The sequence below is a fragment of the Gouania willdenowi genome, chromosome 21 (genome assembly GCF_900634775.1).
Source record: "Gouania willdenowi chromosome 21, fGouWil2.1, whole genome shotgun sequence".
In the NCBI taxonomy this organism is placed as follows: domain Eukaryota; kingdom Metazoa; phylum Chordata; class Actinopteri; order Blenniiformes; family Gobiesocidae; genus Gouania; species Gouania willdenowi.
Genome location: NC_041064.1, coordinates 13,278,498 through 13,302,612, shown reverse-complemented (window position 1 = coordinate 13,302,612; position 24,115 = coordinate 13,278,498). Strand labels below are relative to the sequence as shown.

At 37.6% G+C, this 24,115-nt stretch overlaps 1 protein-coding gene across 2 annotated transcripts in view; it reads left to right on the top strand.

The window, feature by feature from the left end:
- Nucleotides 1–23,640, top strand: part of chn1 (chimerin 1) — a 38,414-nt gene extending 14,774 nt beyond the window's left edge. The window contains exons 1-8 of one of the 2 annotated variants that reach the window (XM_028435346.1): nt 8,027–8,207; nt 14,174–14,798; nt 16,213–16,297; nt 20,524–20,697; nt 21,389–21,466; nt 22,106–22,243; nt 22,435–22,540; nt 22,830–23,631. In XM_028435346.1, the coding sequence (XP_028291147.1) occupies nt 14,544–14,798; nt 16,213–16,297; nt 20,524–20,697; nt 21,389–21,466; nt 22,106–22,243; nt 22,435–22,540; nt 22,830–23,001 (1,008 nt within the window). In that variant the 5' untranslated portion in view covers nt 8,027–8,207; nt 14,174–14,543 and the 3' untranslated portion in view covers nt 23,002–23,631. Of the gene's footprint in view, nt 1–3,400; nt 3,572–8,026; nt 8,208–14,173; nt 14,799–16,212; nt 16,298–20,523; nt 20,698–21,388; nt 21,467–22,105; nt 22,244–22,434; nt 22,541–22,829 lie in introns of those variants that run through there. The other variant, XM_028435347.1, reaches the window with a different exon arrangement.
- Nucleotides 23,641–24,115: the final 475 nt, after the last annotated feature.

Sequence of the window (24,115 nt, the reverse complement as noted above, 5' to 3'; positions counted from 1 at the left end):
TGATGCAACATTCACAGAAAACATTGTTGAACGGTGAGAATCGTTGAACGTTTAGTGGAACGTTCTGGTGTCACACAGAGTTATGGTAATTAAAACAAAAGAAACATTTGATCGTATACATTAGGGATGTATTGATTAATCGTGAGGCAGTTAAAAATCGATTCAAAGGTGACACGGTTCACATCGATGCTCTGAAATTGAATTTTTTTTAACAGCAGAGGGTGTTTTCTGTTTAGAATTTGAAATTCAGGACGCACCACCGTGTTTTAAATCAGAAGTGAGGAAGCATTTTGGCTTCCCCAAGATAAAATGAAAGAGGTGAGAAAGAAAAAAACATGTGAAATCCAAGGTAAGAGGGGCACAGAGAGGAAAGGGAGAAACAGGAGAGAGAGAATGAAAGCTCTAATTTGTTTATTTACAATATTTCTTTGATATGGGATTTGATTTAAAGTCCAATTGTTAAGGCTAAAAAAACAGTTTCGGTTGCACTTGTAAAAAGAAAAGGAACTATTATGCTATTAATTGAAATGAGCAGGCTTCTTCTTCATTTGTACTATTTCTTTATTTATTTCATTCAGGATTTATTTTTAATTAAATTGCATTGTTTTGCATAGTTTATCAAGGGATTCTTTTGACAATGAAAGATAGAAAATAGTACAGTATTTTGAATTTTTTTTTTTGGGAAAAATTTGTAAAATAAATTGTGAAAGAATCGTATCGTGAATCGAATTGTATCGGGAGTTGAGTGAATGGTTACATCCCTAGTATACATTCAACCTTTGCATCGACTCATCATGAGTTTGAGTTCAAAGTGTTGACTCATTGAGCTGAAACAAAGGCTGGATAAACGCAGAGGGTGAGGAAGAAAACGCTATCTCCAGCCAGAGGCGAGCGAGGCAGCGGACAACTCAACAACGTGCAAAATATCCTTTGCGTAACAGCACAGGAAGAGGTGACGTAGCCAATGACAAAATCTCTGGACTTGGATAATAGAGAGGTGTTCATGGTGAACTCCCCCCTGCTGTGTGTTATGTGTTCTCCCAGTGCAGGGAACATATAAACAGGGTTGGGTAAGACTGGGCATCCATTCAACTTCACTGGTTTGAAACAAAGAACAACTCAGTTGGAAATGCTTGGCAGATTACACCCATTAGCTCACTGCTTGCACAATGTCGACTAAATATGATGTAAAATCCATTCTGACCCACTTAAAGCATCTCTATCACTTCTCCATTCTTTCTGCTAAAATGTAGCAACACAGGATATCCAGATGGATAAAACTACGTAGAATGTATATACATGTAAATTTGTATAGGTACAGGAACATTATTTACTTTTATATTATTAATTTATGCTGGATATTTCTGTTTTCTGGAAAATAGAAATACTTTCATTTGCCTCATAACATTTACATGCAAGTAATAAACAAACATCAAGTGACAAACTGTGAAAGTACAATGCTAAATTCTGATTTTGTAGAGGCCGGTGTCAAGACCAGATTTTAAAGGCTTTACTCAGTCTCGTACTGCCAGATCTCGGGATTTTTTTTTGTCAAAACCGGTCAAGACCACTTTATTCTGCTTTTTTTCAACTTTACTAATGTGATAATGAAGAGTAAAACTTGGTAAAATGATAAATATCTTTGATTCATGCATTCCTTTTTTTATTTTTGTCTTTCGAATGTATTTTAGAGAAACAGAAGCTAAAGAGAATGTTCTTAAACTATTCAACCGTGTCATGGTTTTTGACATTGATTTTTATGGCCTCGGTCTTGTCTCAGTCTCGTCTCGGTTTCGACTCGGTCTCGACTCCCAAAAGTTTTGGTCTTGTCTTGGTCTTGGTGCATTCTGGTCTCAGATAATGTGGTCTTGAGCGCAACACTATCATTTTAAACCACACCACCACAAAGCTGTTTACAATAACAAGTGACACTTTTTTTTATATGATCAAAGTTCATAAATACAGTAAATACATTACAAAGGACAAACTAGAAATGACTTCTAACTATAGCTGTAATCGAGCCTTAAACGTACACTCCGACAAGGCCTGAGCACGACACAATGTGGCCTGAATCTGTTCGAACCCGAATAAAGTAGATTTTACACCCTGACATTATTTAAATCTGTGCACGCACACAGCTCTTTTGCCTTTTGTAAAAAATGAGTCGTTAATACATTTATTCATTTTTTGCATCATTTATTCATTTGCCAGAAGCCAGCATTTGATTCACCTTCTCTGCATAAACATATCGTCTGAATGTTTATTTACCGCGCAGAGCCATAGCCTGTGTAAAATTACAGAAATTAGGACCGAACCCACCCCGGCCTGTCAGGTCCTGTCGGGGTCGGGCAAACATCTTCAGCTCTAATTCTAACTAACTCCGTGTGGTGAGGTATTATAGTGTTAAATTGAAGCCCAGTGTGGTAGTGGGTGTTGGCAAGATATTTTAGAGGTGGTGGGAAGTTGGGGTTTGATGCAGAGGCAGCAATAATAATTAAAAAAAAAAAGATCAGGCAGGTGTGAAGAGTGGAGTCAAACCCCAAAGTCCATTTGATGTACCTACATGAACCAAAGTTGAGTTGAGATTGGTTAAAAAATAGGTTAAATGACAACCTCAGCGTAAATGTGGAAGTGACATTAGAAGGCGGACAAAGGAGTGGCCAAAAGAAACCAAACATAAATAGGGCTGGGCAACGTTGACCAAAACTCATATCTCAATTTTTTTTTCTCAAAATAGTGATATATGATATAAAGTATGACCTGAAAGACAATTCAGTGTTAAATTTGCTGATGCAACATGCCACACTGACACATTTATTAACAACAGTTGCACAGTATGTTCCACTTTTGGCTTTTTCTCACATATAAGACAGCACGTGTGAGTGAGTTCTGTAGTGTGGCTTGTTTAGTGATAGACAAAATAAGCTATAAAAATATATATATCGATATTATAATTTTCTATATTGCCAAGATAGAAAATTCGATATATCTTGAATCTCGATATATATAAACATAAATTAACAAAATATTCTCCCAAAGCCAAACAAAGCCCCAACAAAATAAAATGAACCACAAAACATGAGACAAAAGTTCCTAAATAAAGCCAAAATACTCTATAATAAGCCCCAGGTTGTGACAATTGTAAACAAAATAAACCTGACAACAAAAATATGTTGTTTAATTTTAACCTTCCCAAAGCCAGGCTGTGTTTTTTTTTTTTTTTTTTTTTTTTTTTTAGTTTGACATCATCAACGGGTCAAATTAACTCCACTAACAATCTGTAGCTGCCAGCAATATGTTTTCACTGTAGCACCAAAAAGGACAGCATACAAATTGTTTAACACTTCAGCACCTCTGAAATATCTATTGTTGACTCATGAGACCAGTCTGTTCATTTCAGCTGGTGCAACAATCAGTTGGTGGGTAAAAGGAGTCCACCAGCTCCCAAACATTGCTCTCAGGGGAACTCGACACACCAAACAGATGCTGCTCTTCTACAGGAAGTGAAATCTAATGAGAAGCAATGTGTCCAACACTCCACAGGTCTGTGTCCTCCAGCCAGAGCCGACATGTGAGTAGATTACTGATCACAGAGTCGGGACCTGCTGCCAAACAGTGACTCTGGACCATCTGTCTTTTTAAAAAAAAAAAAAAGATGAGAAAAGGCAGCAGGAGCCCAACTTTTTCACTTTTTGTGCCTACATTTTGCAATTTTTAACTACTATCAATTAGGGATTTGTATAAATCAGTTTTAGATTGAATATTTTTAAGGCAGTGATTAGTTATCAAACTTTAAATTAGGGGTGTCACGAACCGATATTGATATCGGTCCGATATCAGCCAGAAAACAAATATCGGATTTTATCGGACTGCATCTAAAATCTCTGATTTATGATATATTTATTCAATTGTAGAATACTGTAGATATTATGTTGATGGTTAAAATGTATGTAACCAATTTTTTAATAATAAATGGGTCAGTTTTTCTCATACCTACTGTTGCTGACTATTGTTCTCTGAGTAACATCACTTGATCAAGCCTTTTCTAACATTCTACACTACAAAATAAGTTATACGAGTATGTATGATTCTTGCTGGTATCGCATCGGATCGATATCGGTGTTGGACAATACTCAAGGCTGCAATATCAGTATCGTATCAGAAGTATAAAAAAAAGTTGCATCGGGACATCCCTACTTTAAATAATGCAAAAAATAAAGAGATTTTAAAGTGACGATTTTAATTGAGTTCAGTGACACAATGCACAATTTCGAGAACCACACCAGTTAGCTATTAGCTTATTACCCAACTAGACATTTTTGGTTCTATAAAGGTTCTCAGAATGTTACATTTCATGTCATGGTAATGTTCCAAGAGAACATTCTCGCCAAACATTTTAAAAATGTTTGGTAATAACGTTCTGTAGATGTTTAGTTCAAACATTGTTATATTATTATGCACTAAAGTGTTATAAACATGTTTTGCAGGTAGTTTTTTTTTTATGTTCCCGTAATTTTTTAAAAGAACATTCTCTATATACATTCCACAAATGTTTATAGAGGGTTTAGCTATAACATTAGAATATTATGCTTCAATGTTGGTTTGTTTGGTTTTTTTAATTAAGTTGCCAGACTGTTTCAGAAGAACATTCTCGAAAAACATTCTATAAATGTTTAGTAATAATGTTCTGTAGGTGTTTAATTAATTTATAACATTGTTTGAATATAATGCCTTTTTATACATTCTTTGTGGGTAGTTCTTTTTTAAGTTCCCAGACTGTTTGAAAATAACGTTCTGTAGACGTTTAGTTTTATCATTGTTAGGATATTATGCTTCAATGTTTTTTTTTTAAGTTTCCCAGAATGTTTCAGAAAGAACATGCTCTATAAACATTCCACAAATGTTTGCTGATAACCTCCTCCAGATGTGTAGCTATAATAACTTTGCTAAAACATTTTTTTTTTTTTTTACAAAACCTTGAATAACATGTAAATTAAAACCAATTTATTTATGATCACTATTTTGTGTTGAAAGGTGTCTGGGGAAGGGAGTTCCACTTTTGTGTTCTATATAATAATAGTAAAGAAAAATGGAGGATTTACCTTGTTTTTTTTATACCTTTTTTGTTTTTAAGGTAAGGTGAAAATTAAGAAATCATACAAATGGTTTATAAATCTAATGGTTTGTCGTGTCTAAATACATTCCATTTGTTAATGCCATAAAATGTTCTTTAAATATATAAAATAAATATTGTCCACATGAGCTTTGAAGCAACTTAAATATAATTACTGTAGGATAAATACAAGCAATATATTGCTAAGTTTCATCCACTCATCTCTACAACATTAATCTTTTCTCTCTGTCAATAGTGACTTGTAGCCCTGCTGTATCTGAACATCACTGCACTGTTTAGTGAACCATGAAGCTAACAGTAGAGTTCATAACCGCAGGGCGTTTTGTAAAGGGCAAGAAACGTTTTTACAAATGCTACAAGGAGTCACGTGACACATTTATCTCCATCTGCTCATGTACTGTAAATGTTTCTAGGAAGCATAGATGTATCCGACCTCTGCGTGTTTTTCACTTTTTCATTTACGAGGTGAGAAAGCAAACCCACTCCATCACACAAAGTTCTCCATCCTTTGTGAAGTGACGGAAACTCCTTCCAAAGAGGCAGAGGAGGCGTTTGGTACGGTTACATAAGAGTGAAAACGCATCATTCAGCGCTCACTACTCCACACATTGGTGAGTAGTGAGTGAGTGATGTTCAGAACATGATGTGAGACTCAAGCAGACTCACTTTCAATTACTTCATACCAACTAACTTTCTTTCTTTAGCTGTTAACTGTCTTTTTTTTTCTTCTTTGTCTGCACATGCTGTCAAAGGTCAACACTACAACAAGGGCAATTTTTTAAGACAGCATTGCATGTTTTGTTATTGCAATTAAATAAAAGAAATTATTTTATTGCATAATCAATAATAATAATAATAATGATAATAATAATAATAGCTTGGAATTATGTAGTGCTTTTTTCAAGGAGACTCAAAGCACGTACAGAAACCATTATTCATTCACACCAGTCACTCACACAGTCATACTGGTGGTGGTAAGCTACAATGTAATCACAGCCATGCTGACAGAGGTGTGGCTGCCATTTCGCGCCTATGGCCCCTCTGACCACCACCAACATTTATGCACATTTCATATGCATTCATAAGAGGCAATGTGGGTTAAGTCCCTTGCCCAAGGACACAACGACAATGACTGACATAGTGCGGGATTCGAACCCCCGGTTACTGGACGACCCACTCTACCACTGAGCCACGGTTGCCCATAATTGTGACCATCACCAGTCCTCCCTAAGGAAGGGTAAGGAACACTTTATTAGAGGGAGGACATAAAAAGAGAGGGCAGTGTTAACTGTTTTAAAGCCACAGAAAATGTTTCTTTCATGACAAAATCCCCAAATTTAATAGAATTCAAACAAAGACACACTGCACAATTATACCTTCTCAGTGTGGCTTTTAAAGCAGTCATCCCACAAATCATCTAATCCGTTGTTGACGTAAACACAATTGTTTGAGAGGTTTTTGGTGATTAAACTGTCTTCAAGAAAAAAAACAAAAACAAAAAAAAAAAAAACAGAAGATCAGGAAAATATTTTCAACATTACCCAAATCACCCTTTCCCTGTTATCATCTCTCTGTTGCCAAAATAGCTGGTGCACAATGAGTCATTCATCATGCTCTAAGCTCACACTCACACCGCTGATGGGGAAACCTGCTCTCAGTGGAGCGACGCCAAGAGATAAGGAGAAATAACGCTCTCTAATTACGCCCTACAATCATTTGTCATTCCTCGGAATTCTCATTCTCTCATTCTATAAATCAGGGATTTCAGGAGAAGATGGCTTTGTATTGTAGGTTTAACCAAATGTTTTCTCGTGACAGGATTAATGACAGTATTTCCCTTTGTTTTGTGTAAACTAGGGCTTCTGCTAACAGGAAACGCAACACACTGATCCATCCATCCCACACTGTTATTTTAAACCTAGAAGGAAAAGGAACAGTTAAAATCATAAAGCAGAACAACTACTTTTATTATTAAAACACTTTAGAACACGTGTGTCAAGCTCATATTATTCAGAGGCCAATTGTGGAACATGGTTGATCGCAAGTGGGCCGCAGATTATGGGTGCGAAAATTAGAAATTTTAACATTAATGTGCCCTAGTTTAATATACTGTATATAATATATATATATAAGTATTCAAGGCACTAACAATATCCAAGGAAAAACAACAACAACAACAACAACACCGTATCTAAGCAACAAGTGACATATATCAGTTCCTGCAGGATCTTCACTTAAATGTCTTTGATTTTGAGATACATTTTTATTTAATTTAGGGAAGTTTGGTGTAATAATTTTGAGAAAATTGCAGTATTTTGGAAAAGTGTAGAGTTCCTTCAACAATTTGTGATTAAAAATGACTGCCATCGTGTGATATAAGGATGGGGACCCCTGCAAATATTGATGAGTTTGATTGTATTTGTGTATTTTAAGGTTCTGAGATATTTACAACTGAATTAGTTGTGATTTACATATTGATTCATGTTTTCTCGGTCCTTTTCACGTTCTCCTGCTGGCCCGATTTGGCCCCCGGGCCTTGAGTTTGACACTTGTGCTTTAGAACATAGTTATTGAAAATGAACAGCTTGCTAAATGGAGCGTCTTTTGGTGATAGAAGTGCAACCAATAAATCTGCAGCTACTGCATAATTTTATCATATATATCATGGACCAAAATCTCTGGGGAGAAGAAAAAAAATCTGCTCTTTCAAACCTCAAATGGCTTAAAATGTGTATGAATTTACATACAGTTAGTAATGTAACTAATGATGCGTGCTTACATTTTGTTATGACTGAATCTTTTATAGTGTGGGACCTTCTGTTGTGTTGTTGTTTTTAGGTGTAAATTTTCTTCATGACGTTATATTTATGCTTTGCTTCTATGTGTCAATAGTCCAGAAACTGGCAGAGAAAACAATCGAGCAGAGACAGTGGTGTCTCACTCTATGGAGCCAATGCACGGTAAAGAAGAATGTGTCCTATCAATGGTCTGACCTTGCAGCGTGAATAGCAAAATGTGATAGCAGACTCCCATACATCACTGTCAGAGCACAGACTGTTCCAGCCACATGCAGGTAATCTATTTTTCCTGGTAAAATATGGTGTAATTGGATCCAGCTTTTCTGCACATCCAGCAGAAATAAGCCGCCATTTGTGCCGCATTGTGTGTACAGTGTGTGTGTGTGTATACAGTGTGTGTATTCTTTCTTTATGCACCTCGGATTTACAGCAGGCTCCTTTCTTTGGATAATACATGACTTATTCAGAAGCTCTCGGTTATAAGCCATGTGTACTGTATCATGATGAACAAACTAGAATTTATGTTGACCTATATACAGTATTAGCCCACAGCAATGGGAAATTTGAATATTTATTTTGTAGTAGTAGTAGTAGTAATTCCCTTCTCTAATAACTCCAGGGGCCTGATCTACTAAACGTTTGAATGTGTAAAAATATGTGCTAAACATATTGTGCAGTTTATCTACTAACTTCGTTCAATGCATTTTGCGTCTGTTAAACATGCAAAAATAACATTAGCAATATATTTAGCACGTTAGCCTCTAATGAAAACGTAATGTGGGCGCATTTGCAAGAATGGGAAATACATTTGGGAGGAGGATATGTAAATAGATCAATTTGGTAAACACAATGTGATTTACCAAACACGGAACTGATTATGTTGGCTGTTTATTTATTAAATGTTTGTGCAGCAGACAGAGAAGTCCATCAGCTTCCAATTTAACTTCCTCAAACGTCACTGTGTGCTTCTGTGCACTCACGTCTCCACATTGAACGAGCAAAACGCTCATTTAAATAAGGCGGTCTCCACCACTTCTGCACGCACTCTAATCATTGCTGCAATCTTAGTGAATTCCTCGCAGACGGTGAGGAAACTGCGTCACCAAAGGATGGTTTACCACCCTTTATTTCAGATCTTAGTGAATCCACCCCTCAGTAATTTAAAATTAGCTCCCCCACATTCTCCCTGTTGAAATTCATGCAAATCTTCATTTAAACAGGGCGTTTTTTTGTGACTCTTGACATTTGCACTGGAAAACTTTGTACAATTCACACAACATGTTAGTGCTTTTTATTTAGGATCTTAGTAAATCTAGCCCTAAGTCTTTTCTTTTAGACGTAATTTTGTACCACTGCTCGATCAAAAAAAAGTGGAGAAATCCTGTTTTTTCATCAACTCTCTACATCTTTGGATTAACATGATGTCAAGACTCTCATTCTCATCATCAAGCTATATAATCTAGTTATGTAACATTATATAACTTTTTAAAGTACAGCCTTTCTTTAGAATAAGGTTGCTACATCCATTTAAAACTTGTTCTTGTACTTCACATTTCACCTATTTATCTCAGGGAAGAAGTGTTATGTCACTGATGCATCCAGAAACTTCACGTTCAGACTCCTGAGAGGAAAGACTGCAGTTCTCTAAACGGGTCTTAATGTCTTGCAGAGGTCAGCAGTGCATTAGAAGCACATTTCCTTATGCAACAACCATCATCACAGGCTTAATGGATCAAAAAGAGTGGGAGGGAGCGGGGCAAAGATTTAAAGAGAAGTTGAGAAATTGCAATGATTTAGCAGATTTCTAGAATAAATCGGAACAAATGTGGTTGGAGATTCAGTTTAAAATGCTAAATCTGCTTTATGTGCTAATGCAATGACTTCTCCTGGCAGTACACATATGGAGTACAGAGATGTACAGATATCCCATCATGCACATTATCCATTCTTCAGATTTTGTTTCTGGACATGTTTTGGAAACAAGAAAATCAATTTTTGCTGTGAAAGCAATTTTAGCTGCTTTCAAAGTAAACCACTTCCTGGGAGTCAGGCACTCATTTTGCATTTAACAGCAGGAAATTCAATTATGCTGCAAACCCCTCCAAGGGCTCAGGGTCTGAGAGGCTGGAGCAATGCATATTAAAGGCTTTTGCGGTCTTTTATCTCGACCACTCACAGGTACCCTCATGTGGGGGACTTACACTGAGCATGAAAGGATGGCAGCACCAGCAGACCACTGTTTATCAGCTTGTTTAGAATTTCATTTTACATAAATTCTCCTTTGCCTCTCACGGTCCTTAATAATAAATCTCCAATATGATGGGATCAGCAGGAGCCACAGGCGCTCATTGATTTCTGAGGCAGAGCTGACAATGTGTTTCGTCCCTTTCCTCTACAGCTGACCTCTGTGGGGCCAAAGTCAGAGCGCTGCACTTTAACAGCTGAGGCTGAATTCGATTAAGAGACATGAAAGCATGCACGTTTTACACGTGGTGTGACTTACAGGGGTACGGTGTAGAGCTTTCTGTCACATTTCTATCAGCAGTCTATATTTGCTACCTCATTGGGGTATAGACGTCACACTTGCTTTAGTTTGGTTTAAAAATGTACTTTCATATTTTTAATTCTTTGGTTGTGGGTCTAATGAGTAGTTAATGTACGGGGTTACAGCTCTTTTCTTATATTTTATGTAATTCATGTCACATGTTCTAAGAAAACTGCTTCTGTGGCAATTAAACTGTGTAATGCATCACTGTAACCTCACAGCTTGATTGTTGTAAATATTTATCATATTTGTATATTTGCATTATCATTATTATTAGTAGTAGTATTATCTATCTTACTTTATTTTTAACAGTCATTTACTTAATCATACACTTATTTAACATTTATTCTTTCTTTTGTCTTTGTTAAACGTTTTTATTCTTTTGTTTGTGATTTTCTTCTTAAATGGCTGTAACAAAGGCAATTTCCCCCTGGGATTAATAAAGGAATTCTGATTCTGATTCTGGTTGTGCGTAAAAATCTCACTAGCCGCGTTTTCATTACCCTTGAAAAAATCTGAATAGCGCAATAAAAACTGGTAATGGAAACACCTGAATTTGGAAAAAACACCCACGTATCGTTCAAGTTTTTACGCTTTCATGAGGAGGTATTTCAGGCGTTTCGATATTGAAATGTGTCGCAAAAGCAGCACTATGGAAACACTTTTACAGCAAATACACGTCACAGAATGTGACATACATGGTCACATGACATGAGGTACCTGGTCACATGACCACTGCTCTCCGAGAAAACATGACGCGGCACGTGTAAACAGAAGAGAAGACCGGGACATTTCTTAGCATACATTAGACGTGAAACAACAAAGGAATACAGTGTTGCGGGATGAGATTTCACGGCAGTTACGAGGCTCCTCCCCAAAACATTGCAACGTTCAATGCGTTATTATACTTTGTCAACATTTAGAAATATTGCTTTTATTTTGCAAAAATCTGTAACAGAAACCCAGCTAATGATATTCAATTTCTAAAGGTTGAACGATGTCTCATGGGACAAGATATCGCGTTTGTCAAATGTCACAAGATGTATCGTCAGGGGTACATGTTGCCGTGTGGGGGGTGGGGGCTGAGATTAAAAGTCAATTAAAAGCATGGTTCTTTTTCCAACTGCAATATTTCATTTATTTTTTTACTATTTCTTTTACAGAATATTTTACCATATAATTATAATGAGCCCATTATCGTCTATCATTTATCGTATCGTGAACCTAGTGTATCGTCCCACCCCTACATTTCTTCAGTAAAACGCGTCTTAATAACAGTTAAGTCGCCTTTCCTCAGTATCTACATGATTAGTGTGAACTTCACAAGGTCGTCTTACGCCTGGTCGAATACTCTGAGCTGCTGCATTGTAATTGCTTGATTAATTAACAGATGATGAGCAGGTGTGCCTAATTAACTAATTAAGTGGCATTTCAGTGAGGGCAGATGCACCATTGTTGCATTGCTGCACATATCGCAGACACAAGCTCATACTACGGTGGCTGGGAAGTGTCAGGTGAATGCATTTACAGAAACGAACACAAATGCAAACAGGTCACAACACAAATGCAAACCGGCCACAACGGAAGTGTTTCCGACGGACCGGTATTACAGTCGGACGGGTATTATGATGTGATGGCCTGATATGAAAAATATAAGAGTATCCTAATCAACTTTCACTTACTTCCATACGCGTTTCGATGTCTTCTTCTTGTTCTTAACTGTTCTGGTGGGTTAAAAACATCTGCCAGAAACGTGTCCGTCTGTAATACCGGTCCGTCGGAAACACTTCCGTTGCGGAAACCCGGTGGCCGGGAAGTGTCAGGTGAATGCATTTAAAGAAATGAACACAAATGCAAAAAGGTCACAACACGAATGCAAAATGGCCACAACGGAAGTGTTTCCAACGGACCGGTATTACAGACGGACACGTTTCTGGCGGATGTTTTTAACCCACCAGAACAGAGAAGAACAAGAAGAAGACATCGAAACACGTATGAAAGTAAAAGAAAGTTGATTAGGATACTCTTATATTTTTCATATCAGGCCATCATATCATAATACCCGTCCGACTGTAATACCGGTCCGTCGGAAACACTTCCGTTGTGGCCGATTTGCATTCGTGTTGTGACCTGCTTGCATTTGTGTTCGTTTCTGTAAATGCATTCACCTGACACTTCCTAGCCACCGTATCATACACCTTTTAAATCATATGTACGCTTGCATCTATAATCATGTTGTACATTTTATAAATGTTAACTCTTCCTAATCTGATTCTTGCCTCACAGTGTATCATAGTGCACTATATACAATGCTTTAGTAATATGTCAGAATCAGAATCAACTTTATTGACCAAGAGTGTATGAATACACACGAGGAATTTGTCTTGGTGACCTGTGCTCCCTCAGATAGTGTAACATTAAATAATAACAATCAACTAGAATAAAGAAAAATAAATTAAAAAAAATAAGTATAAACATAAATATAAGAGTAGTTAGACGAATATGTGCAAACTAAATAAAATAGCAAGATATAGTAATAATAATAATAATAATAATAACGAAATAAAATAAAAATACAATAATACTAAGATAATAGTGCAGTAGTGCATTGATGAGTAGTGCAGGTGAACATTTAAATGAAAATATTATGTCCATGAACATTCACAGTGACAGGTTTATCCAGGGTTGTTATGTTTAGTTCCATATATGTGATAAACTGTTATTTGATGCGTCTAAATCAGAGGTGGGCAACTTTTATCACAGCGGGGGCAACAAAAATGTGATTGTCTGATCTGAGAGATACATTATCAATATTCATGTCAGTATTTAGAATAAAGACCAATCTGAGCATTAATACAGGAAACAACAAAGGGATTGTGTGTGCGCGTTGTCGTTTTGTAAGCTTTTGGAATAATTTTGTCTTATTTTTCTTTTTTGTGTGTGTTTTTTGAGAGATTTTGTTGATTGTTGATTTCAGTTTGTGTTATTAGTCATTATTATTAGTCATTTTTCTGTGTTCTTTTTGTCATTTTGCATATTTTTTTAGTATTTTTGTTGTAGACTTGTCTGTTTTTATTGTAATTTTATGTTTTTTCAAGTAATTTTGTGTATTTTTTTGTAATTTTGTTAGTTTTCTTTGGTGGCCACTCAAAATAATTAATTGCCCATGTCTGGTTTAAAGGTTTTTAAATAAATTTGTAGTTCATACATTCTTTTTTAATTTCATTTTTTCGATTTAGTACCCCTGTTAGATCAACTCTGCCTTACATCATTGACTAAAAGCAGGGAAGTCCTCTTTTGGTGTGTGTGTGTGCATCCTTTGTTTTTCGGAGCCTTGGAGTCCCCCCTTTTGATCCGTTTCTGTAGCAACGAGATTTTTGAAAATAGCTTCCCTGTAACGGCCCACTGCTGTCTCTTCCTCTCCGTGCATCATCCCACTGGTGACGCATGATTCATTCATTGCTCATTATCATCCCACACTTATTTTATCCCAGCCGGGTTCCCCCTGTGTGGGTATCTGACGGTCGTGTGGGGGGCGGGGTAGTAGGTACTATAAAGCTGTATCACTGCAACGATTGGCTGGTGGCTTCCATTTAATCTGTTGTGACTACTCCACGGTCCGCCCTCGTACTCCTCCCCCTCTTCCTGCCTGCTCTGACAGCATCCGTACACAACAGTGTGCACTCTCTGTTCCAGGGAGACTATCAGCCCTGCACAGGGAGGAGAGGATTACGACTGCTGCTCAGCTCATTTGCATGTACCTTCCCAGAGAGCCACATGAGCACCCAGGGCTGCATCTCTTTTGTATAAAACCTGGCACTCCCACCACTGAGATTCCACTTCATCTTCTTTCACTGCTGTGAGGGGATTCAGTCGGCTGTTGTTGTTTTGGTTTTTTCTTCCTTTGGGACTCTTTCATAGAATTGAAATCGGTTGTTTGTGATGCACAATGTAAGTACTGTTTCATTGACTTGCTCTAAATATTGAGGAATTTATTTCTTGGAGAAACTTTTCCCACCTGGATACATTTCTTTATCTGGATTGAGAGACTACAAGCTTCGAAAAAATGCCATCCAGAGAGTCGTGTGAGGTCAACGAGGAAGAGGAGAAACCGTTGGTGCAAAAGGCCAAGAGAGAGGCCAATCAGGAGGAGATTCTGGTGGCGGCGCTGGGCATGAGAATTGGCCCACAGAAACCTTTGGCCACTTTTTGGCAGCCCATCAAACTGTTTGCCTATTCCCAGCTCACCTCACTGGTTCGCAGAGCTACGCTGAGGGAGAGCGAAAGGACACCCAATTCAGAGAAAGTCCATAACTTTAAGGTGAGCCCACCTGCTATTGCTGACATCACTGGTTTATTTCATCATGTGTGGCCACAGGGCTGCTTCTGCTGCTTCCTGAGTGGAGGGGGGGTGTTGGTAACTGGGGGGGATAAAAACAGAGCTCTTTTGGTCTGTCCAGAGATCCGTTATCAAGAGAAAATCTGTTGGGTGGTCTGTGGACCACTGCTGCTGGTTTCAGAACCAGATGGGAGATTAGTGTGATGGAGAAGGGAAACGTCCCTTTAGGCTCTAGCACGCTCTTAGTTTGGGGGAATAATGGGATGAAGCATGGGCAGAAGGAAAACCATTACACTAAATGGCATTGAACTGCTTATTTGTTTCCCTATTTTTTGCCGAGTGTTGCAACGTAACCATATATATTTCACAAACATCTGCCTCCACAGAGGAATGTTGTTGAACAATTTGAAATCAAGCAATGGGAGGAAATGGTTGCTACATGCTACATTATGATGAGTGTAGCTGAGTGACGACTACCCATCATTCCAAAAATAAAAGTTCCATGAATCAACTTGACAGGGAACAAAATTAGCAAAATAAAATAAATTTAGAAAAAACAGTAAAACATCCAAACTCAGAAACTTCTGTTAAAATGAGTAAACCCGCTGTATAGCTTTATGAAATCACAATTGTGGCATTTAATCTTCAAACATTTACATTTTCTAGCTTGGCACAGGCTGCTGTTTAAGGAGTTAAACCAAATACATATTGCTTTCTAGTTCATAGAACTGGAGATAATGCAAGGAAAGCTAACTCACCATCATTTCTCCTGATTACCTAGAGACAACTATATTTGTATTAAAGATTTAATACCAAAAATATTTGAATAGATAAATAAAATGGCTGGAAAATCTGTATAAAAGTAGAGAGGGAAGAAAAGAGTAATGTAATCAGGATACAAGTACAAATCAGTGTGTATCAAATTCTGAGGTGATTTAGATATATAAGGAACAAATGGTCAGAAATCACTGAGATTTGGGAAAGCCTTGGTACCAACTTGTAAGGATGCTATTAGTTTATCTTATTTAATGTGAGGAGCAACATAAGACATAAACATCTACAGCATAAATACAGAGGGACTCGTGGTTTGCTGGTGTCCTCCAACTTCTCTCTGATTGGCTGTGCTGTTGTTGCCTGCTGGAAGCTGAGGTTTCCTTTTTCCTCCATGGGCTCAGTGGCCTCCTGCTCTCATGGACCGCCTCGATCTGCTCAAATGCCACGAGTCTACTCTGCTTTTGTCAGTTCAGGGATGTATATCGACAACAAACCTCCTCCGCTCATATATTAAAAGGGCAAAGGAAAGGATGCCCCCCCCCCGTATCCCCCACTGATCTCTCTCTGTCTTGACATTGAACTTCATCACTAATTTTCACCGCTGTCCTTCTCTCTGTTGTAGGTCCACACCTTTCGGGGGCCTCACTGGTGTGAACACTGTGCCAGCTTCATGTGGGGTCTGATGGCTCAGGGGGTCAAATGTGCAGGTACGGCTTGATCTCAGCAACAATAATAATAATTAAAAAAAAAAACATGCAGCCTTATATAAAGGGCTTTATGTCAATCTCGGGCTGGTGGACAAAGTGTGCTTTTCTGAATGTGGGTTACTTAGCTTTTTAAGCATCAGGATTAACAGGTTCTTAATCAGGAATCTCAACAGTAGTTTGTGGATTATGGTTGTATAACAGAATGAAACAGAGCTTGATGGCCATGATGTAACTAATGGTAGGGAACACCAAAAAGCGTTTTTATGGATTTTACTGAAAACAAATGAGATATTAATAGCTACTTATCATTAAACGGTGGTTACCAACGCTGGTCCTAACAGCTATGTTTGCACCGCATTACAAAAACCAGCTTGCTGTATACAATAAGCTAGTTCTGGTTTTCTAAAATTCTGAATCAAAAATTATTGATTAATCTGCAAACTAAAAATTTAAAAAAAACTATGGATTTAAAAAAGCATAATTTTAGACTTGGGTGTGTTTGTGCAGAAAGGTCATCTAAAACTTGATGTGTGTTTTTCTATTTTATTTATATATTTGTAAAAGGTGGACTCATAACATAGTAACATTATTTCACAAATAACAATTAAAAATCCTTGAACCCTTAAAAACCTGACGAAATAATTGCCCACAAAAAAAATGGGTCTGAGTTACATAAAGGATTATAACAATAAGAATAACAATCTTATAACAATAACAATTCAAACACATTGCTGGAGGATAAATATTTTTATTGACGTTCCAGTGAACAATACTGATATATTGTCATTTTAAGCCTATACTCCACTTAAATTATAAGGATCCATTCAGGGTATAATTTGTCACCAAAACAATAAAAGCAGAGCCATGTTAATGGCTGTCTGTAGCTGCAATTATTTCTTATGTTTCTCACTTTCCAATCCCAGAACAGCGCTGTAATGCAGTTCAGTGTTTTTTCATGTTTTATTTATGAAACAAAGTGTGTCACACACGCACACACATCTGTGGACCTGCACTATTAATATTTAATCTGTTGATTTTGAAACCTGACCATAATTGAGTTTTTTTTAAAGCACATGGTGGAAACCAGTCTATTATGTGTTACCATTCCTTTACTCAACCACAGTTCCCAGAATCTGGGACATCAGTGTCACATGATGTTCTGATTTGCATACCCAAAAATGTTCTACTACCCACCCACTTTCTTTTTGTGAGTGTGAACTGGGTTTTTGGCACAGTGCCAGGGAGCCAGCCCCTGCTTTAGCTTGTTGTGCCACATTTCTGTATTTGAAAACGCGCCCCCCCCCCATCCTCATCCCGTCATGCCCATGAAGGAAAACAAAGCTGGCATGTCTCTTTAATGAGAAGCAGAGCTGGGAGTGTGGGGAAGGATCTCTCTTTCTTTACACATTAAAATTCATCCAGCTTCACGCAAAGAGCTGGGTCACAAACACTTGGTAGGAAAATAACAAAGCCATCCAAACAAACACATCTACGTTTCAGATCTGCTGATAAATAACACACTTTTCAAAAAGGAATCTACCGCTCAATAGAAATCAGCAACCAGAAACCGTCAAAGCTGACGTTTTGAGTAATGTAAACCCAGAAGTGACGATGCGGTACGATTAGCATTAACTTCCCCCCTATATTCCCTGGTGTGCACGCTCACCCTCGGTCACCCACCTGGGACCCAAGGTCGTCGGTGTGCTCACATCAACATCAGGGCCTCAGCAGCAGTCCTGTGTGCGATGACAGACGCGATACGATTACCCTGCCTGTCTCATGTTCTTAAGAGAATCATCTCTTAAGGTAATTACATTTCTGCATCAATGCATATAAATTCAGGCGGCGTGGATTTCTCCAGAGACCCATATTAATCAAGACACTGACTGAGGTCCTTCAGACTCCGAATTGAATGTGGAGAAAAAGATTAGTAACAGTTCTGGGAGTATTTTTTAATACTTTAATTATAAATTATTATATATATATATATATATATCTCACGAGAGAGAAAAAAACTTGAAGGATTTAGACATTTCATGGTAGATCTAAAAGCTGGAAGAGCTGCCCCATTTTAGTCTGGGGGAAACTAGGTCTGGTGTAGCCCGCAGCGCCTGAATGGTAGCTTCCGCTGCTTTTGTGCGCGAGCTTTGGATTTGGAAAAGAAAAGCGCACATAGCAGCACTGCTCGTCCCTCCTCCAGGCCACAGTCTTCACTGTTTCTATAATTCTCTACATGTTGTGAAGCAGAGCTACAGTGTCCTTCTGAATGTGCAGCTGCTCCCATGGTTCCCCACCAGGTAAATCCTGCCCTGAAACCACAGCGCCTCCGGCTCCATCCATGGTGACGGCACCAAGGCACAAACTGGAGAACCAATACTACAACAAAAAATCCTGTTTGATGCTTTATTAAAGTCATTGGATTTGTTCTAATGATGAGCATTTATTACTGTTTGTACAGGTTGCATTGTAGGAGTTGCACCTCATTCATCCAATGCTTGAGCTAATTTCCATGCACTGTTTACTGGAGCCACATCTTTCCAGTAGATTTGTGGCATATCAGCTTGAATCAAAAGGTCCTTGTGGATTTATTCATATAATCATTCCTTATCTGATCCTCAAATATTTAGAAGCAGGGAACCACAGGATTATTTTATTACTTCCAACAAAGAGCTCATATTTTCAATTATCAATTTCAATTATTCATTTGTTTGTTTGTTTTTTTTGTAGCAGGGTTGCGTCAAAGATAGGCCTTATGACAGCGCTTTAACCTTGGGGTCGTGATCCCATATGGGGTCCCCAGGAATTCATATGGATTCTCTTGAAATGTCTAATAATCTAATAATTGATAAAAAAAAAAAAAAATACTGATTAGAATTTAATTTGTATTTAAATTATCATTAAAATATTATTCTTTACCACATACATTGTCAAACAAAGGTATTCTAAACTTTCACTTTCTTAAATATAAATCTAGTTCAAATAAAATGCAGTATTGAAATATCTCAGCTGGCTACCAGCAACATGATCAAAAACAAATTTGTTTGTTTGTTTGTTTATTTGTTTGTGTACTTTTTTCAAATTTTTAACCAAAGATAGACCTCACAGCAGTGCTTTTTAACCCGGGGGTCGTGATCCCATGTGGGGTCCCCAGGAATTGCCTGAAATGTCTAGTAATTGATTTTAAAAAAAAAATTACTGATAAAAATGTTATTTATTATTATTATTGTTTTTCTTTACCTCCTACAATATTAGCAAAAGTATTCTAAACTTTCAATTTCTCAAATATAAAAACAAACATGGTCAAAATCTAATATCTGGAGAAAAAATGTCTCTGGGGTCACCAGAAATTTGTGACATAAAAAAATATCAGGTCACGACTAACGCTGAACGATTCATTGTATTTACGATATTATCGCAATATCATAAAACGCGATTTTCTAATTCCAAAGGCTGCAATTTTTAATTTAAAAAAAATAAAAAATTCTCTTCCTGTCTTGTACTGTCCTGTTAAGTTCAGAGTGTTTAAGTAGTGCAGTCCACATGTTTCATGAAATGTGAAGTTAGATATGTTAAAGAGGTAAAGCCACAGATTTATAGTTGTAATCTGTGCTTTAAAATGTACATTTTATATTTATTTAAAGTTTAAATAAATCTGAAATTGTACTTTTATGAAACAGATTGATTTATTGCTTGTGTCAAATACATAGGCCGTGGAAAAAATAGTTGCATATTAAATCGCAATATTGAGGAGAAAAAAAATTGTAATTAGGTTTTTTTCAAAAGTCATTCAGCCCTTGTCACGACCCAACAAAGGTTGGGAACCACTGGCTTACGGCATGGAAAATTCAATAAAAGTTTGGATGATATTCATATCAATATACTGTTTCTGTAACGTTGGAAAAATCCCTAACTCTCTTCATTGGCAAAATTTCAAAAATGTATATCTCGGTTCTTAATTCACCGATCTTTATGTAATTTGACTCAGTTACGCCGAGTTTCATCCAGATTGAACCCAGATGGCACATTAATTGGGATTTTTCAAAAAAAAAAATGCGGGTTCCCACACATTTGGACCTACTGTATTGTTAATAATAATGAGAATAGATTTTTTTCTTCCAAGCCTTTAAAATGTGAACGATCATGGTACCATGATCAGAATCACTGATCCAGATAACTGCCAATATATGTTAAAGAGGACATAAAACATTTGAATTTTCTGTCCACAGACTGTGGTATGAACGCCCACAAGCATTGCTCAGCTCTGGTTCCCAACGACTGCAAACCAAGTCTGAGACACATCCGTAAAGTCTACAGCTGTGACCTGACCACTCTGGTCCAGGCGTGTAACACAGCTCGGCCCATGGTGGTGGACATGTGCATACGGGAGATCGAGTCCAGAGGTTAGTGCAGGAGGATACTGTATGTCTTGATCAGTGTTTTCTGCTGCCTTTTTGCCAATCATCACCATGTGCTGCTATATTATTGTTTCTACAGTTTGAATTTGCTTCAAGACACAAAATGTAATCTAAAATGCTATTAGAATTAGGATTAAAACACTTTTTCTTGCTAAACAACACTTGATTTTTGAATTTAACAATCTGTAATGGATCATATTCAGGTTAAAGCTCGTAGTGCCTGATTCGATTACAGACTGAGTTAATGTTTTGTTGTCGGGGGTATGACTGAGAGGAATGATGCTATTGCTGGTAATTGTAAATGTCTAATGAGGAATACATTACATTGTTTCCTGCTGCCTTAGTTGATTGCACTTCAGTTAATTCATTCAACTGTGTAGGAAAACCCAGCGCTCTCACATTGTCTGTCCTCTGATATGTGTCGGCAGCTAACTTTGATTTATGTCTTTATTATTTCACCCAGTGATGCAGAAAAATCATTTGCCTCTGCCCTGTTTTGTTCCCATTGTGTGACATTGTGGACATTTTCCTCTTAATTTCTTATGCATATTTAAGAGTGTTTAATGGCATTTTCCTCGATTACCCAAGGTGATCTTAGGCAGGTGAATTTTTCTACATTATCCTGACAGATTATACGTTATCTGAAAAGGTTGTTTGTCTCCTTCTTTCTTTTAAGGACTGAAGTCAGAAGGCCTCTACAGAATATCTGGATTCACCGATTCAGTGGAAGAAGTGAAGACGGGCTTTGACAAAGGTTTGTTTTAAGGACAGCTGTCAGAACATAACATGAATCTTGGCTTGCACATGTTTGAATAAAACTCACAGGGCACTTCAGATAAATGGCAAAAGTGACATTTATGAAGGATTAGCGTCCTTCTGGGAGAGCGGATTCGATGCTGACATGTCACTCTCATGCAGGATTTCACAGTGTGGACAGACAGGGGGCGATCCTCAGGGGTAGCGAAGTCTCCCAGCCTGAAAAACCTCTTTGTCGTGTTGGGATTCAGTAGCCGACTTAGTAAGAATAAACCTGCCTTGGCCCAATGCAGTGTGAATTTTAACTCCAGGAAAAAAAAGCATAGAGCAGTGAGCTGCACTCCTAACCAGACCCACTTGTGGGAGATCATCCATGACAGAGTGTCATTCCAGCTCAGAGCACAGTGATGTTCAGTCTGCCAGCACAAGCACAAGTAGGCCACGGTCTCAAAAGCATGCATAACTGAGGAAAAGTGAGAAGAAAACAGAACATCTACTTTGCAAAGATAGATACAGGGTCCCATTTAAAGTGAGAGTGTTCTGATCTCCCCGTCCACCAATTCCCTACAAGACCTGACAGTGCTGGTCAAACCCTGTTTTTAAAAACATGCATCTTTCTTCCATCACATCATCACAGACGGCGAGAAGACAGACATCTCAGTGAACGCATATGAAGACATCAATATCATCACGGGTGCACTCAAACTGTACCTCAGGGACTTGCCTGTTCCTGTCATCTCATACGACGCTTACCCAAGATTCATCGAGGCTGCAAGTATGTCAACACTGCTTAATATGAAACGTATCTTTTTAACTCGTGTGCAGAGAACACTGCATACTAAATGATGTTTATGGAGCAGTGAAGCCACACTATATATTTACATTCAGGATAGGCGTCATCACATGATGTGTGTGTATAGTGTGTAGTGTGATGGTTTTAACTGCTGGTTTCCTCCTGATTCCCAGAACTCACAGACCCAGAGAAGAAGCTGAAAGCTTTCCGGGAAGCTCTTGCTCTTTTGCCACAATCGCACAATGAAACTCTCAAGTACCTCATGGCTCACCTAAAAAGGTCAGCAATTTATATAAAATCTGATTTAAAAAAAAAAAAAAAAAACTTTTTTTTTTGTTTGGTTTTAGTAAATTTTCCAAAATTGGACTGACTTTGTAAAATATTTTAAACACGTTTGTTTCTATTTGATCCTTTTTCTTAAATTTTAATGAACTAATTTTTTTGAATGTTATTCTCATTACTTTAAGTTGCAGTATTTATTCTTCTTCAAAATCCAAGTTTGCTGTTGTACTTCCTGTTTTGCCCAGCATTCTGCTGGTGATGATCTAGACTATCTTGTGTTTTTCAGGGTGACTCAGAATGAGAAGTTCAACCTCATGAATGCTGAGAACCTCGCCATTGTCTTCGGGCCCACCCTCATGCGAGCGCCCGACAATAATGCCATAACAGCGCTGAATGATATCCGCTACCAGAGACAGGTGGTGGAGGTGCTGATTAAAAACGAAGACGCACTCTTCTGAGCATGGATCAGGATTATCATAGGAAAGTCAACCTTTTGTCTAAAGACTTAAATGACTTGTTTGTAATACACTGATTAATGTCAGACTTTTAATGTCTCCCCATTTTTGTCGGGGGATTTTTCCGGAGCTGACCAACGTGCATGGTCTTTGTTACATTTGAATCGTAACCCAGCATGTGTTTGAATTATGTAGCGCTGTGAATTTGCTTTATGTCTTATTCTGTAGTAGTTGTTCTCCATATTCCCAGGCTTCCTGCTGGGCAGTTATCTCTGTGAAGATTTGGATGTAAAAAAAAAAAAAAAATAAGCTATTAATTTTTTCTTTCACTGATGCTGTATTTTTTTATCTATCTTCTCTAATATTTGTAGGTCACAAGCAGTTGAGTGAGCCTTTCCTATGTGTGTTTGGATTTCAAAACTGTTGCGCATTTTTAAAAAAACATTGATTTACATTTAAACTGTAATGATTTTGTACATTTTTTTGTGCATGATCTCTTTAATTTATTAAACCATACACTAAGAGACTGAGTGTTGAAGAGTCATGAAAGTTACAGTAAAAATATTAACATTAGAGTGCATTTGGATCTACATTGAATATATATATATATATATATATATGCTGTCTTTTTAGGGGGAAGCAAGAAACTGTTTTTCAAAAATGTCTTAAGGTGATGAAGCAAAATTATTGGCTAACAGTAATTACAGTTACAGTACAGAAACAATTTTGGGCTTTGTGAGTTTATCTCTGGCTATAGCTTTGTCACTTTCAAAGAGAGACCAAAAGCCTCCTCCGTCACATTTCACTATATCCACTTGGCAAGTTCAGTAGAGAAACACTGCCACCATGAAGCGGAAAAGCAATGGCAAGGCTATTTCAGACAATAAGTAACTGTCACAATAAAGACAGATAAAAATCCAACCACAAACAAGCCCAGAGATTGGGTAGTAAACATTCTATGGCCTTTAGGTAACGTTCACCACCACTAAAAACAATCAAAATAAAAGGTATTGTTCCATTGCACCAGAGAAACGTTATAGAAAGACTTCTGTGCAGAGTGAGCTATATTCCACTCAAGCTTTCAGTGTTGATGAAAATACATCTCATTTATCGTCCA